Source organism: Petromyzon marinus, chromosome 7 (assembly GCF_048934315.1).
Source record: "Petromyzon marinus isolate PM22_M1 ecotype Great Lakes invasive population chromosome 7, UKy_Petmar_22M1.pri1.0, whole genome shotgun sequence".
Lineage (NCBI taxonomy): Eukaryota > Metazoa > Chordata > Hyperoartia > Petromyzontiformes > Petromyzontidae > Petromyzon > Petromyzon marinus.
The window spans coordinates 15,882,366-15,900,082 of NC_133673.1; the positions used below are offsets into that span (position 1 = coordinate 15,882,366).

Here is a 17,717-nt window from a genome sequence, read left to right on the forward strand (position 1 = left end):
CGTGCCGGCATTCAAAGCCGCCCGCTAAGCCACGTGCCCTCAACGGCATCGGCAGTCGCTGCGGGGAATCTTTGCCTCGTTGGCTTTTCTTACCGATGCAGGTTTGTGGTTTGTGGTACGGCGTCACTTGTCACTCCCTCTGACTTCAACCCCCCCCCCGCCCCCAAGCGGGAACGGCAGGGCCGCACTCGCTGTGTGCGGATTTTCTTTTTAAATGGGCGATTCACATTCATTCACTCACGTCGTCTTGGTAAATGTAAATCACAGTTCTTATGATTACTGTTGTTACAGTGTTTTTATAGCGTTATTTTGGTGATATCGAAAACATATGGGTAATCTAAATTGTATTATGGTTGTTATTGTTTGACTTGCATCACACTGGGATTTTTGCACACAGCGTGTTTTTTTTTGGAAGATTTGCTGGTTTATCCAGGATGTTCTATTGCGCGTCGTCGCTTTAAGATGTTCTCCGTTCATATTTTGTTTGTTGCGGTTGCACCCGACTTAAGAGCCGCGTGGCTCCACAGGGCTATACCAAATAAATGAAACCAAATAAATGAAACAGACGGAGTTTCACACTCGCTACGTTTCATTCGGGCAACCCAATTGCGTTCAACATCGGAATGCGGTCACAGCCTCTCGAATGCCGACTCCTTGTTGCACTTCTTAATTAGGGTGCATTCCCTGCCATCGTTGGCATCAGGTATCATCTAATTCACCGCCAGATGAAGCCCCTCGCCAAGCCGCTGACATTTCGCATTCTCGCGATGCCACACTCCACCCGGCTCCTGCACGTGAGCACATTTCGTCACTCCGTCTCCACGTGAGCGCGGCGTTCCCTCCCTTGGCTGTCACTACATCAGTCGTCTCGATCAGCCGCCATCCATCTCGTCTCGCGACATCCACTTGCCTTAACTCTCCATGTGATAGTCAACAACCCGCTTATACGTCGTCCAATCCACGTGTTCGCCTTCCGGTTTCTCAGTGTAATTCCACGACTCCCACTCTCTCTCTCGCTATCTATCCCGTACCTCCGATTAGCACGGTTGGCTACGTACGGTGCGAAAGAAGTTCAACATGCAAACATATGTCTCTCTGTGTCCGCGTGTAACCCTCAATGTTTCCTGCACACAGCCGGTCCTTCTCTAACATCAACAACTCCCTCGCCTTGCAGTGACTGTACTATTGCCATCCTTGGGTGGCATTCATCCAGCAGTGGATTAGCCTTAGCCGCTGCTGTTGCTGACGATGGTGATAGTTGGAGAGAGAGAAAAAAAACCCTGTTATTATCATACATGATTAACCTATTATTCTATGCATGGGTTCACTGAAGCGGCAACTTGATAAATCATCCCGTCGTCTTATCGACGTGAAATGGAGCTATTTCTGGTTTCCAACATCGCACGAAAATCTAATTTCTCCAGTCCACGGAGAACCTGAAACAAACCCGGGAGCCGCGGCGAAGGGAGGAAAGGCCTTCGCCGGGATGTTATAGATGGAAACAGTTTAGGAATGAGAGCGTGCAAGAGAGAGGGAGAGGCGTCGTGCATTGAAAGATATATCCAAACCTTCGCTAACTAACCCCAGTCACTGAACGTTTTATTATCCCCCACGTGGCAGGGCTTCAATCCAGCCGGGCTTGACCCGGAACCAGCAAGCCAGAAAGTGCTTGCGAACCCGGCACACCACGTCCTGTACGTACCTCTCACTGGCGTGACTGCTACACAATACTGGAGTCACATGCGGCGCCGACTCCAATTTTAGGCAGTGAGCCAGGAAAATACTGAATCAAAAATATAAATACAGGTTGCTTCAAAAAACTGTTAACACTCCTGAGAATTTGCAACAACACCACGAGAAACGTGCCGCCTCCGGGCTCTGGAGATCACCTGGAGAAGATTCCAGGCCACGTGTTGACAATGATGGCGAACAAGTGGAGACTCTTTGACTTTTTGAAGCTATAAACATTACATTTGTTTTCACGTTACAGTGTATTATTATCCGTTCTTTTTCCATAGAAAACGAAAGTCTCATGTAAATGTTAACATTGTTTTGAAGCACCCTGTATGAACTCAAAAAACGTTAGTCAATAACGCCGGTGGCATTAAAAAAACAATTATAAACAATAGGCGACGTTTCAGGCAACGGCCCGTCTTCACGGCGCATAGAGAGGCCAGAGGGGTCGAGTGAAATTATATGGTGAGAAATTAAGCCATGTGTGGCCAAAGCTACGAGTTGGGGCCCACTTGACAACCATGAGGTATGTTTTCGAAGACAGAGTGCCTCTACACCATTACATATCAGAGACCGTGAGCGTAATGATGTGATTAGACAAAAGGAGCCGCGATATGTAATAATAGCCCTAGATGCGACCGTGCGAGAGACAAATCAAATATTGGGGCCCCACCTGACCATTTGCCGCACGCCCAAAGCTGATAATGTCGTCACTACGCCGCTGCTTACAGAACGATGACGGCCACCACAATGCGGTTGTTGTAGGCCAACGTCACTGCAGCAATAGCCGGGGGGAGAGCGAGGGGCTGGGTCAGGTTGGTAAGGGAGGGTGGGGACGCGTGGCCAGGATCGGAACCCACAGCCGCCCCAGCCCCCCACCCCTGCTGCGGGTTCAGCGACGATCTCCAGTCCATGCGCGTGTTTGTGCCCAACCAGGGCCCCCCGTGACTCACCGGGTACTTGTCCTAGCCGCTCTGTACGACTGGAGTAGGGGTGGCACCGTGGCTCGTGGGAGCCACGGCCATAGCGAGTGGTATCCTGGATGCGGCGTGCCTCGGGATTCGTTGCTCATTGGATACTTTCCCCAGGAGTAGGTGGCACGTTGTGCTACTGTAGTAGACACATTCATAGCGAGCGGTATTATACTCGATATGTATGTTTAACTTCTTTTGCACCGTACATAGCCAACCGTGCTAATCGGAGGTTCAGGGGAAGGACAACAAACTGAACACAAACAGCAGATCTAAAGAAACGATATGGTGTGCCGGGTGAAAAATATATTCCTGGTACTGTCCTCAGTGAACGTTATATAAAAACGTATTGTGTTTTGCGTTAGTAAGGCATTTGTTTCACGTGGTGTATTCGTGAGCTTTGCCGCAGCAACGTGGCCCAGACGTTCGCCGCGCCCACATTCGAAACGTCTGAATTTCTCCTGCACGGTATCCAGTCCGCAGCCTGCGCCCGCCACCTTTGAAAGCGAGGCTGGTTGGGTTGAGCACAGCTGACGCACAGACACGCGCTTGGGAAGCAGATAGCGGGAATACTCGCTCTAACGGCCACACAAGCGCCAACCCCGGCAGGTAATACCTCCTAGGGTCTAAGAGGATCCCACTAGACTCACTGAAACCCATAGGCTCGCACAGAGAGATCAATAAACTCACACATATCCATAGACTCGAATAGAGAGACCTATAGACTCGCACAGAAAGACCCAAATACCCACACAATGAGACCCAAATACTCACACAATGAGACCCATAGACTCACAGAGAGACCCATAGACTCACAGAGAGACCCATAGACTCACAGAGAGACCCATAGACTCACAGAGAGACCCATAGACTCACACAATGAGACCCATAGACTCACAGAGAGACCCATAGACTCACAGAGAGACCCATAGACTCACAGAGATACCCATAGACTCACAGAGAGACCCATAGACTCACAATGAGACCCATAGACTCACAGAGAGACCCATATACTCACAGAGAGACCCATAGACTCACAATGAGACCCATAGACTCACAGAGAGACCCATAGACTCACACAGAGACCCATAGACTTACACAGAGACCCATAGACTCACAATGAGACCCATAGACTTACAAAGAGACCCATAGACTCACACAGAGAGACCCATAGACTCACACAGAGAGACCCATAGACTCACAGAGAGACCTATAGACTCACACAGAGACCCATAGACTCACAGAGAGACCCATAGACTCACACAGAGACCCATAGACTCACACAGAGAGACCCATAGACTCACACAGAGAGACCCATAGACTCACACAGAGAGACCCATAGACTCACACAGAGAGACCCATAGACTCACACAGAGAGACCCATAGACTCACACAGAGAGACCCATAGACTCACACAGAGAGACCCATAGACTCACACAGAGAGACCCATAGACTCACACAGAGAGACCCATAGACTCACAGAGAGACCCATAGACTCACACAGAGAGACCCATAGACTCACAGAGAGACCCATAGACTCACAGAGAGACCCATAGACTCACAGAGAGACCCATAGACTCACATCGACCGAACCTAAACATCTAAGATGACTGCCAAAATAAAATATGGCCGCCACCCAGCAATGGTGGCCATCTTTGATTTACAGGTGGCTAACGTGTGTTTATTTTGTACGAAAAGAAACACCCCCTGCCGTGAACATCTCGCGCAAGTGTCACGCTTGCTCGTATCGACTCTCTAAAACGATTTCTGTCGGGAGGGGGGTGGTGGGGGAGGGCGAACACCCCCACGCGCTTATCTGCTTCTACCGTGCTTGCTAATGCTGCTTACTACTGCCAGTCGCTCGGATGAACTCAGAAGCTCGCGCCACGCAGACGCATGGAGGAAGCGGGAGTACGGAGCTCCGGGGGGGGGGTGGGGGAATGGGGGGGGCACGAGAGGTTAATGAGAGTGGCCCGCGCTGCGCCGCCGGGGGTCCGTGCGAAAAACGGCGATGCCGTCTCTTCGTGCTGGCGATAATCCCAGCCGAGATGAGTGGACGCGTGCGTTAATAACTCTCCTCCGGTGCATCAACGCCCCCCCCCCCCCCCCCGCGTAATTCACCGCCCGCGACATCATCCACGCGCACGCTCCCCTCCCACTCGTCCGCCTGCCGTGAATGAATTTTGTTTTTCAAAGAGATCCCTTAGAGGATACTTGCTTTTGCATCCGACTAGGAATAAAATATTCATCGTAATTTACAGAACCCTTTGGCAGGCCACTGATGGATGAATGCCTCCCCGTGTACAGTGTCAATCACGGGGCTTTTGTTTGACCATACTTCACCACGCTGGTCAGCAGTGCGGGTTGGTGATATTCGAGGGGGTAGGGGGGGAGTGGTTGGACAGTGCGTGGAGAGGAATAATGGATTTTGTTTTTATTGTTGTTCTTGTTGTTGTTCGTGTTGTTGTTGTTGTTCGTGTTGTTGTTCGTGTTGTTGTTGTTGTTCGTGTTGTTGTTGTTCCTGCCTTCTGCTTGCTCGTCACGAAGTCGGTAGACGCCCGTCCACGAGTCCAGGCTCCCAGGCCGCTTGGCTCACCGGAGCGCCGAGCCCGACCCAGCGTGTTCCATGCGGTCATTAGAAATGCATGGGCGTGAGAATACTTTTGTCATGGTCGAGAGGAGATGTAACTTTCCTCTGCGCTATAGATTTCCCAAACCCCCTTGATCTCGTGCCGCGAACGGCAACATCGGAAGGTTGGTGGTAAAGATGGCGTGGTGGTGGTGGTGTAGAGACAGTGTGCCTCAAGGTGCCCCTAGCTTTGCACAAGCGCCGTGGTGATTTCACCACCGCTTAGTGGCTGACAGCGGTTGTTGTTGTGGTAGTGGTGGTAGACAACGTGGTTGGTGGTGGTTGTGGTGGTGTCAAGGCAGGACTCACGGAGAGGTGAGAGACTGGACCGCCGGGTCTCGTCTCGTCTCGCACTCTGCCCCGCACGCTCTCTGACCTCCCGACCCCTGGGAACGACACGGGGTTGGTGGTGCACAGAAGGATGGGGAGGGAGAGAGCGGGAGAGGGCGGTCAGGGAATGTGCCCAGCTCAGGGGTGATGAAGGCTGGTCGTGAGACAGGGACTATGTGCTTGGTTGAGATCAGAGACGGCACGAGTTCTGTGTGAGTGTGTCTTTGTGTACGTGTGGAGTGGTGGTGCAGCGCTTAGCGTGCTGCGCTACGAATCCGGCGACCAGAGTTCGATTCCTGCTCACAGCCAACACCAGTGATGATTATCTGAACCGGTCCTGAGCCTCCTCTAGGTAGACTCTGCCTCATATGAGTACCTGCTGCGGTGTGTAAACATCGCCACTGGGGAGAGAAAGGCGGCCGGGCGTGGTGCTGGTCACCCACCCCCTCGTGTGCCGTTCCAGGCGTTCATAGGTGCTCGCGAACAGCACTTGCCCCAACAGTCTGTTACAGGCTATACGGGGAATCTCTGTCATTGTCCGTGTGTGTGTGTGTGTTTATAATAGGTGTTGTGTTTGTGTTGGACGCTGTGGTGCCGACTTGTTAGAATCTCATTAGGGGGAGCATTCCCCCAGGAAGAAACGCGGGTCCTACCAAACGGGAGACGGAACGGCGTTTGCAAATAAATGTATAACGCACACGGCAACGAGATGCAATTAATTGGCGGTTGAGAAGCCTGCATCCAGCGGTGGATCAATAATGGCTGTTATGCGAATGAGATTACACACGTGTTTATTGACCAGCGCGGTGAAGTATGGTCAAACACTCTGCTCAATTTTTGCCGGAAGAGTCCAGAATGCTGTGCTCATCTTCCCCATTTGTGACATGCGATAGCAATACAGGGGTACAACGATATAGGTTTCGTATGGATCGCTCTAGCTTGGACTCTAGTGGTAGTGCCTTACGCCGAGAATTCCTCCTTCAACCCAGCAGCAGCGTGCTGGAAAATATCGCGTGAGAAATTTAACCCTTGTCCAACAACCCCTGCGAAGCGATACATCACGGGGAGGACATCATCCAGCAGTGGATTAATACAGGGCTGCGTGTATGTACACACACAAAGACCCCCCCCCCCTCCCCGTATATCCTTAACAAACTGTTGGGATGAGTGCTGTGAGCGAGCACAAAGACGCACGCACCCACACACACACGGCCACGGTGTGTGTACGTGCTGATGAGGACGTCCGAGTGGGAACCACACACACACACGAGCGCGGTGTGTGTGTGTGCTGATGAGGGCGTGCGAGTGGGAACTACACACACACGAGCGCGGTGTGTGTGTGTGTGCTGATGAGGGCGTGCGAGTGGGAACCACACACACGCACGGGGCACCGTGTGTGTCCGTGCGTGCTGATGAGGGCGTGCGAGTGGGAACTACACACACACACGAGCGCGGTGTGTGTGTGTGCTGATGAGGACGTGCGAGTGGGAACCACACACACACACACGGACGTGGTGTGTGCGTGCTGATGAGGGCGTGCGAGTGGGAACCACACACACACACACGTGCGCGGTGTGTGTGTGTGTGCTGATGAGGACGTGTGAATGGGAACTACCCACACACACGTACGAGTGCGGTGTGTGTGTATGTGGGATGTGCAGAGTGAGGTGCGAAGCTGCAAATGAATGCTGCCCAAGGTCTTCAGCATTAATGCCGCCCCAAGGTCGCCGTTTATTAATAGGCCCTTTGTACTACACACGTACTTACACACCACACACACCGCACACACACACGCAGATATACAAAGACAAAGATCCCCTGTATAGCTTTAACAAACTGTTGGGGCAAGTGCTATTAGCGAGCACTTATAAAGGCCGGAACGGCACGCGAGGAGAAGAGTGGCCAACAGCACGCCCGGCCGCCTTTGTCTCCCCAGTGCTGATGTTTACACGCTGCACCAGGTACTCATTTGAGGCTGAGCCGACTTAGAGGAGGCTCAGGACTCGTTCAGATCATCGTGTTCTGGTGTTGACTGTGAACGGGAACCGAACTCGAGCAGCAGGGTATCGCAACACAGCACGCTGTCCGCTGTGTCCACGCAGAGACCACCACGCAGAGACCACCACGACGCGTGGTGTCTTCGCTTCGACACGGAAGCTCGTCCATGCAGCATTGACTGCCGGCTACAGCTGTGATGATTCAGTCGTCCGGTGCAGGTCTCCCTGCAGCTGCGTTCACTGTCTCCATCTCGTTCGCAAAAACAAAACAAAATCACCTTGAGAAAGACTCCTTTAATCAATAATAGAGGTGGGTTTTATATATATTTTTTGGGGGGGGGGGTTAGATTGTGTAAATATATAAAAGTGCCGTTAAGCCCGCCACCACCCGACACAGCCAACTAGTGAGGGTTTTCACGTAAACAGAACTTGCCAATTCGTTACTAGTACAGCACACCGGTGTGTTGGAGAGCAAATCCACAAATGTTTACAATCCGAGTACGACGTTTCGCCAGTAATTACAACTAGCATCATCAGGCGGACAGCCAGATGCTGTGGATAAATCCTCCCGTTTCGTTTCTTAAATCGACGGATAGATGTGATAACGTCACTTGTGAGCCCTTCACGTGCAAAGGGGGGAGGGGGGGGGGTTAATGAATGCCTTTTCATTACTTCATGAACACCTTCCATTACTTGCAGGTCTGAGTGTAAAGAAGAGGGCATTTGAGGCAGCAGGGCTGGACTGATGACTCAAACTTCAGCTGTTGGCATTTGACCTCAGGCGTCCCGACCAGTGGTGCTGCTGTACGAGTGTATGGGTCTCTCACTGATCATATGCGTCTCTGTGTGATTATACGTATCTTCTTTATGAGTATGTGGGTCTCTATGTAGGCCTCATGGGTCTTTGTGTAAGCCTTGGGTCTCTCGGTGTGAGCGCATGGGTCTCTATCTCGCCGCGGTGGCGAGATGTTAATTCCTTCGCCTGGTATACAGGAGGTCGTGGTTTCGATCCCACCCTGACGGTTGTGGCGGTGGTGGCGGTCAGCGCGCTGCGCTACGAACCCGGCAAACCGAGTTCGATTCCTGCTCAAAGCTAACGCCAATGAGGATTATCTGAACCGGTCATATGTCTCCTCTAGGTCGACTCAGCCTTAAATGAGTACCTGGTGCGGTGTGTAAACATCGCCGCTGTGGAGACAAAGGCGACCGGGCGTGGTGTTGGCTGCCCACCCCCTCGTGTGCCGTGCCGGCCTTCATAGGTGCTCGCTAACAGCACTTGCCCCAACAGTCTGTTACAGTCTATACGGGGGATCTTTGTCTTTAGTGGTGGTGGTGGTGGTGATGACATCGCGATCTTGGGTCCACACGCGTTCGCTCACGGTCTCCTTCATTTAACCGAGACGGAAGCGGCTCTCATCGTGCAGCTACACACCCAAGGCCGCGCGTGTCCTGGGCCGCGTGCCACGAGATTGGAGATCGATGCGGTGAGAAGTGAAGAAGATCGTGACATCGCCAACAGGCACGCGCACACCACGGTGACGTCACTGGAGCGAGCGCTCCAGTGACGTCACCGTGGTGTCAATTGAAGAATAACGGGTGACTGCATTGTTCATCATCGTCATCATACCACCTCCATCGTCATCATCATTCATACCACCTCATTCATCATCATCATACCACCTCGTTCATCATCACCACGTTATTATAATTATTACCATCACAACTGCCAAGTAATCATCATCATCATCAATTCCAATCATAATCACAAATACTATCATTATCACAATGACCAAATCTCCATCACAAATACGACGCCACTACCACCATCATCAATGATCGTCAGACTGCTGCTAAAAGCTGTCAGGAACCCTCTTTAAAAACCGCGTCATGAGATTCAGCGAGCCTTCTCCTTGGTAAACAAGAGGAAATGCTATAATAATAACAAACAATATTAACCATGATTCTTTTTTACGGAAAAAATTGGCCGCCTTGCAGTGGCAAAGCGATGGCCGCCCGCTACTCCACACGCGCGCGTCTCCCAAACTCGCGCGGTTCGTGATCACGTGGGGGGTGTGGGGAGTGTGGGAGTGTGGGGGGTGTGGGGGTGTGGGGGGTGTGGGAGTGTGGGGGGTGTGGGAGTGTGGGGGGTGTGGGAGTGTGGGGGGTGTGGGAGTGTGGGGGGTGTGGGGGTGGTTAGCGCGCTGCGCTATGAACCTGCCGACCCGAGTTCGATCCCCGCTCACGGCGAACTCCAGTGACGATTATCTGAACCGTTCCCGGGCCTCCCCAATGTCGACTCAACCTCAAATGAGTACCTGGTGCGGTGTGTGAACATCGCTACTGGAGAGACAAAGGCGGTCGGCCGTGGTGCTGGCCACCCACCCCCTCGTGTACCGTTCCGGCCTTCATAGGTGCTTGCTAAAAGCACTTGCCCCTACAGTCTGTTCGGGCTACACGTGGGATCTTAGTCTTTGTCGTGGGTGTGGTTGTGTGGGTGGGTGCCAGGTTGCCTGTCTCTGTGTGCCCCCCCCTCCACCCCCCAATGTCGGGAGCGGTGGCACAGCGATTAGCGTACTGTGATGCTACTAACCCAGCGACCAGAGTTCGATTCCCGCTCACGAACAATAACAGTGGCGGCGACTATTTGAATCGCTACCAGAACTTTCCCCAACAGTCTGTTCAGGCTATACGGGGGATCTTTGTCATGGTGCCCCCCAAGTCCCGATGCTCGCCAGTTCTCCCAACATCGTACCTGTCCCTCTCGCGCCCTCCTCCTCCTCCTCCTCTCCTCCTCTTCCTGCTCCTCTCGTCTCCTCGGCGCACGCCGCAGCCCACGTGGCTATCGCTCCCGCTGCTGCGAGCCCCAGCAGCAGGAGCAGCAGCAGTGCCCGTGCGCGCTTCCGCAGCTTCTTGAAAGGGCAGGCGAGGCTGCCCCGGGGCAGCACGGCCATGCCCCGCCTGCCCATGCCCCACACCTCTCCAGACCAGGTCCCCTCTCCGCTGCCCCCTTTGTCTCCCTCAGTGGAGCCGCGCCGGGATGAGAGGTTCCGCGGGCGAGGAGGAGTGGGTCTCGCCGTGGGGACGCATGGTCTTCGGGGTCCTGAGTCCCTGTAGAGGGGTCCTGGGCCCCTGTAGAGGGGTCCTGAGTCCCTGTAGAGGTGTCTTGAGTCCCTGTAGAGGGGTCCTGGGCCCCTGTAGAGGGGTCCTGAGTCCCTGTAGAGGTGTCTTGAGTCCCTGTAGAGGGATCCTGAGTCCTTGTAGAGGGGTCCTGAGTCCCTGTAGAGGTGTCTTGAGTCCCTGTAGAGGGGTTCCTGAGTCCCTGTAGAGGGGTCCTGGGCCCCTGTAGAGGGGTCCTGGGCCCCTGTAGAGAGGTCCTGGGCCTCTGTAGAGGTGTTCTGGGCCCCTGTAGAGGTGTCCTGGGCCCCTGTAGAGGTGTCCTGGGCCCCTGTAGAGAGGTCCTGGGCCCCTGTAGAGGGGTTCTGAGTCCCTGTATAGGGGTCCTGGGCCCCTGTAGAGAGATCCTGGGCCTCTGTAGAGAGGTCCTGGGCCCCTGTAGAGGGGTTCTGGGCCCCTGTAGAGGTGTCCTGGGCCCCTGTAGAGAGGTCCTGGGCCCCTGTAGAGAGGTCCTGGGCCCCTGTAGAGGGGTCCTGGGCCCCTGTAGAGGGGTCCTGAGTCCCTGCAGAGATGTCCTGGGCCCCTGCAGAGAGCTCCTGAGTCCTTGCAGATAGCTCCTGGAACCCTGGAGATAGTTCCTGGGTCCCTGCAGTGGGGTTCTGGTTTCCTAGAGATAGTTCCTGGGCCCTTGCCGATGAGCAACGGGCCCCTACAGAGGGGTCCTGGGCCCCTACAGAGGGGACCTGGGTTTCTGCAGAGAGGACCTGGGCCCTACAGAGGGGACCTGGGCCCCTACAGAGGGCACCTGGGCCCCTACAGAGGGCACCTGGGTCCCTACAGAGGGCACCTGAGCCCCTACAGAGGGGACCTGGGACCCTACAGAAGGGACCTGGGCCCCTACAGAGGGGACCTGGGCCCCTACAGAGGGCACCTGGGTTTCTGCAGAGGGGACCTGAGGTCCCTGTAAAGGATTCCCGGGTCCCTGAAAAGGGTTCGCGGACTTCTCAACTCGGGACTTGGCGAGGTCGACTTCTTTGCTCCGCGAAGAAGAAAAAGAACAGACTGATTCGGTTGGAGAAGGAAGAGGAGAGGGGTTGTGAAGATGATGAATGTGACTCGGATAAAGATAAAATTGTAGGAGGGCGAAATTACGATGATGATGCTAATGACAAGGCAGAGGAGGGAGATTAGAAGGATTCATATGAAGACAGAGTTGACGATGAAGACGACTGTCGGATGATGGAAATGAAGAGGATGATGATGAGGAGCGAGGAGGATCAGGAAGTTGTAGAGAAGGGGGAGGAATGAGAATGAAGATGGGGAATAACAGCTGAATGAAGCGGATTATGAATGTGAGGATGAGGAGGGAGGGAATGATGAGGATGCATGAATCGGAGGACGAGGTCAAGCGGATGAGGATGATTATGAAGGATTTAAGATAAGGAGATTGATCAAGAAGGGAATGATGCTGATGATGATGACGACGAGACGCTGATGAAAGGGACGCAGCAGATGATGACGATGATGATGGAGATGACGAAGAGATGGATAGAACTCAGGAGAAGAGGTTGGAAATTAAGATTATGTTAAGGTAGCATATTGATATGACGCAGACGATGATGATGACGAAGAGGATGATGACGGGACACAGATGGAGACGTTGTTGGAGACGACTGCGATCGTCTCCGTCTCTCCGCCCTCGCGAGGATCCTCGCTGCCTCTCTGACTCAGCTCCGCGCTCCGCCTCAAAAATAAACCCTGCCCCCCTCCCTCCATCCCTCATCCTCCCTCTCGCATCCCCCCCCCTCCCTCATCCCTCCCCCTTATCCCTCCCGGCTCCCACACGCACCTCGTGCGCCCTGCCGCCCTGAATAGGCGCTCGCAAACAGCACCGGCAACCCAACGTGCTCCCTCCACACTCACAGCGCCAGCGCCGTTTGCATGGACCCTGGTGCAAGGAATAAAATAATTAAATCCCCCCCCCCCTCTGTTAAATGCCCCCCCCCCCCCCACTCTTCGTAGCCCGATGCCTGAGCCCTCTCTGGCACGTGGGTACCGGCTGCAGTGGCACCATCTTCACACTTGGTAGCTATGGTACAAAGACAAAGATTCCCCCTTATAGCCTTAACAGACTGTTGGGGCAAGTGCTGTTAGCGAGCAGCAGCTATGAAGGCCAGGACGGCACACGAGGGGGTGGGTGGCCAGCGCCACGCCCGGTCGCCTTTGTCTCCCTAGTGGCGATGTTCGCACACTGCACCAGGTACTCATTTGAGGCTGAGTCGACCTAGGGGAGGCCCATGACCGGTTCAGATAATCGTCACTGGTGTTGGCCGTAAGCGAGAAGCGAACTCGGGTGGCCGGGTGAGTCGTAGCGCAGCGCGCTAATCACTGTGCCACCGCTCCCCACACTTAGACACACAAAGACAAAGACATAGACACACACAGACATAGACACAGACATAGATATACACACGCAGACATAGATATCCACAGACATAGACACACACATACATAGACACACACACAGACATAGACACACACAGACATAGACACACACACAAAGACACATAGACACACACACAGACATAGACACACACAGACATAGACACACACACACACATAGACACACAGAGATAGACACACACACACAGACATGGACACACACACAGATAGACACACACACAGACATGGACACACACACAGACATGGACACACACACAAACATAGACACACACAGACATGGACACACACACACAAACATAGACACACAGACATGGACACACACACACAAACATAGACACACACACAGACATAGACACACACAGACATAGACACAGACATAGATATACCCACAGACATAGACACACACAGACATAGACACACACAGACATAGACACACACAGACATAGACACACACAGACAGACACACATACATACAAACATAGACACACACACAGACAGATAGACACACAGACAGACACACACACTGCCCTCTGGCTAGCCTTAGAGAATGCTGTGGCATGTTCTTACAGCGAGAACCTATTAGCGGCGTGGTACAAATCCCGGCCGCCTTTGTCTTCCCAGTCCTAATTTATTTTATTCTATGAACATTTTGCCTATATATACACACACACAAAAGACAGGCACATACCATGGCTGAATAGGAAGCATGTTGAGTTGAGAATCGTGCCGTATGCGAGCGACTGGACGTAAGAAGGGTCGATTGTATAGACTGTATGGACTACATTTAGGGGTGAGTCTACCTAGGGAAGGGCCCACAAACGGATTTAGAGACCACTTAGATACCAGCGGAGATGGCGTTTTTATAAATCAGCTGTGCAGTTGTTTGGTTGCCGGGTTGAATAGGAGGGTGACTGGGGGGGGGTTTGTGAGAGCCACGCATCGTTCCTGTTGGGAGCATCTCATCACGAGCTGTTCCTTGCAATCACTGAGCTTGACTCGTCTCACTGAATAATATCCGGGTCTTGATTTGAAGCTTTCGTGACTGCAGGAATCCATACCGTCTGCTTCTTTCGGTTAAAGTCGACGTGACTTTACCGAAAGAAGCAGAGAGTATACATCTCTGGGTCGCTTGGTAGACTGAAATAGGTGGCACGTGACGAAGTTTCTGGCCACTGCTGTCGTGAGAGGTATGATGGATGTGGTGTGCCGCGTGCACACACACACACACTACTTTCCACAGGCTAACGACCCTGTAAAGACCCGGCCGAATTTAAGCCCCATAGAACACGTCCCAACGCCGAAGACAAATATCTCCTATCCAGAAAGGAGCCTGGGTTTCCTCCATGTATCTTGAACTTCTTTCGCACCGTACGTAGCCAACCGTGCTAATCGGAGGCGCAAACTCAACACAACAACAGGCAGTCCCTCGTTCTCCTCGTTACGGTGGTGACGTCGTCGACTTGATTGATTGGGAAATGGGCGAACGAAATCGCAGCAATTACAATTACAGCTCGAATCACTGCAGGAACACTCTGCGGTGATGTTTTGCTTTGTTTAAGTGCAAACAATTAAAGATTTACGCTTCCTCGCCAGGGAGAGTCACATCACAGAAGTTGCTATTTAGCCTTGCGCTCAAGGAATTATGCGAATACCAAATGTGCGTACGGACTTCAGAGGAATATTCCCAATCTCGGTCCCGTGCTGCATTGTTCTCATAGCGGTATTGTTGAGTCAGTGCTGCCCTCTAGCGGCATAAAGCGGATTTGACAACACCACGCCATACAGGAGTTGGGATATTCACCAGTCTCCGGCAGAGTGCGACTGTAGTCACCCAGAACAGACCGCGCAACGCAATGCCCCGATCCACAAATGCGAAGGAGGAGACATCACAGCGACGACACAGCACCCCGCTGCTCCTGACGCGGTTGTCTGGGCTTGAGCACCTGAATGTGACATCGCAGTCGCTGCTCTGCGTCGACAGCAGCAGCCCGCACGACATCAAGAAGACGGATAGGTGCACGCTAGATGTGTGCGAAGCTATAAAGGCGCGGCCCTGCAATTGCCAGCTCGCTCTACTGCTGGTGGAGTGACCTCTACCACGCAGAGAGAGAGAGAAACCTTTAGGTAGGAGAGGATGAAGAGGTGGAACAGGAAGCTGGTGGAGCAGGAGGGTGAGGTGGGGTGATGAGATGAGAGGATGTGGTAGGGAGAAGAAAATGAGGTGGGAAGATGACGAGGGGTAGAGCTATACGGGGGGGGGGGGGTTGGGGGGTTGGGGGGGTAGGGAGATGAGTTTAGGGATGGGGTGGGAAGAGGTGGCGGAAGTGGGGGGAGAGGGAGTTTGAGATGAGGGGTGGACGCGGGTGTGGGGGGAATGAGGTGGTTAGGAGTAGAGCTATAAAGTTGGAGCGAGAGGTGGACGAGGTTGGGGAAGTGGTGGTGGGGGCAGGGAAATGGGGGAGGGGGGGAAGGGAAGGGCGGAGCAGTGCTCGCTGCGAGCGCCGTGCTCGCGCGGGGTGGTGTTGACCTGGCCGTGACCTCGTGCGCGGGGCGCCGTGACCTCGTGCGCGGGGCGCCGTGACCTCGTGGGCGGGGCGCCGTCCCCAAGGTTGGCAGAAAGGAAGTCACCGCGGGGTGGTGTTGACCTGGCCGTGACCTCGTGGGCGGGGCGCCGTGACATCCTGGGCGTGGCGCCATGACCTCGTGGGCGGGGCGCCGTGACCTCGTGGACGTGGCGCCGTGACCCCGTGGGCGGGGCGCCGTCCCCAAGGTTGGCAGAAAGGAAGCCACCGCGGGGTGGTGTTGACCATGGCCGTGACCTCGTGGGCGGGGCGCCGTGACCTCCTGGGCGTGGCGCCATGACCTCGTGGGCGTGGCGCCGTGACCTCGTGGGCGGGGCGCCGTCCCCAAGGTTGGCAGAAAGGAATCCCCCGCGGCGACTCGGCGCGTGAGAGGAACACGCGGCCCGGTCAACCCCAGCTCCTCTTGCCGACTCGACGCAATTCATTCATCAATCAATCATGACGGATGAACTCGTTCAGTCGTTCGCAAGCGATGTCGCGTACGGTGGAGTAAAGCGTGGCTACTCCATATTCCTCGAAGGAGGCGTCTGGGCAGCGTGGAAGAGTAGGCCAAAACACCGTCCATGCGGAGTGGCACTCGAGAGCACCCTCTTCTGCCAGTGAGCAATTGCAGGGCTGCGCCTCTATCCACACAACTCATGGATTCCGGGTTTCATCAATTCCACTCAGCCCTTGCAAGCCATCACCGGGGTCTCATTCTTCGATGGGACACACATGAAGTGGTTTACGTGCTGCACCAACCTGATGATTGCTCAACACGTCCTGTCGCGAGACAATCCAGGTCACTCTTGCAAATGAGACCATCCTGAGAACTGAGCGACCCACGACTTACGCACGTGTTTTGTTTAAATTGCGTTAGCTCTGATATTGCATAACTCCGAATCAACGAGGGATTGGGATATGAGCAATTGCTCTCAAGTTACGAGAGAAGTTTGACGGGTGCGTGGTCCGGATCATTTGTAAATCCGCCAATTTCTCTCCTCAGCGTCTGCGGGGAAGGTGGATGATGATGCATGATGTGTGTTTGGTGTGTGTTGTTGTGTGTAGTGGTTAGCGCTACGCTGCGCTACGAACCCGACGACCCGAGTTCGATTCCCGCTCACGGCCAACTCCACTGACGATTATCTGAACTGGTCGTGGGCCTCCCATAGGTCAACTCAGCCTCAAATGAGTACCTGGTGCGGTGTGTAAAAACATCACCACTGGGGAGACAAAGGCGGCCGGGCGTGGTGTTGGCCACCCACCCCCTCGTGTGCCGTGCAGCACTTGCCCTAACAGTATGTTAAGGCTATACGGGGGATCTGTGTCTGTGCTATTGTGTATGGGAGGTTGTGTGTGGTTGTATCTATTATATATGGTTGTTGTGTGTTGTTGTGTATGGTTGTTGAGTTTGAAGCGCCAGCAACACAGAAGGTGTAATATATGAGTGAACAAGTTAGTTGAATTGAGAAGGGCGATTATAAGACTTGGGAGAGTCAGCGATGAGAGGGAAATCCACATTGGAGCATTGCGAGGTAATAAGTCGACATAAGTGAGGTGACCTGCAGTGTGGTGAGTGGGTGGGTAAGTGGGTGAGTAGTATGTGGGTGCGTGTGTTGTTGTGTGGTGGTGATGGTGGAACACGGGTTGTGTGTTGGAGAGTAAAGCCACAAAGCACGGTAAACGGACGCTGAAGTTTAACGGTGTCACGGCGCGTTGCGACTGTGATCGCGGGGTTTACTGCTTGCGCTCAACCCCTGCGTGCTGCCGAAACGTTGAACACACGGTGGAGGTTCATAGCGTGGTGGACACTGAAAGCGCACCCCCTAGTGGTGACAGGGCCTCCTAGTGGTGACAGGGCCCCCTAGTGGTGACAAGGCCCCCTAGTGGTGACAGAGCCCCCTAGTGGTGACAAGGC

At 53.8% G+C, this 17,717-nt stretch overlaps 1 protein-coding gene across 2 annotated transcripts in view; it reads right to left on the minus strand.

Moving 5' to 3' along the window:
• Positions 1 to 12,533, minus strand: part of B4GALNT4 (beta-1,4-N-acetyl-galactosaminyltransferase 4) — a 66,751-nt gene extending 54,218 nt beyond the window's left edge. Inside the window, exons 1-2 of one of the 2 annotated variants that reach the window (XM_076065433.1) lie at positions 10,414 to 12,533; positions 5,644 to 5,720 (exon numbers count right to left, since the gene is read on the minus strand). In XM_076065433.1, the coding sequence (XP_075921548.1) occupies positions 5,644 to 5,720; positions 10,414 to 10,627 (291 nt within the window). In that variant the 5' untranslated portion in view covers positions 10,628 to 12,533. The remainder of the gene's footprint in view (positions 1 to 5,643; positions 5,721 to 10,413) is intronic. The other variant, XM_076065432.1, reaches the window with a different exon arrangement.
• Between the last annotated feature and the right edge of the window lie 5,184 nt (positions 12,534 to 17,717).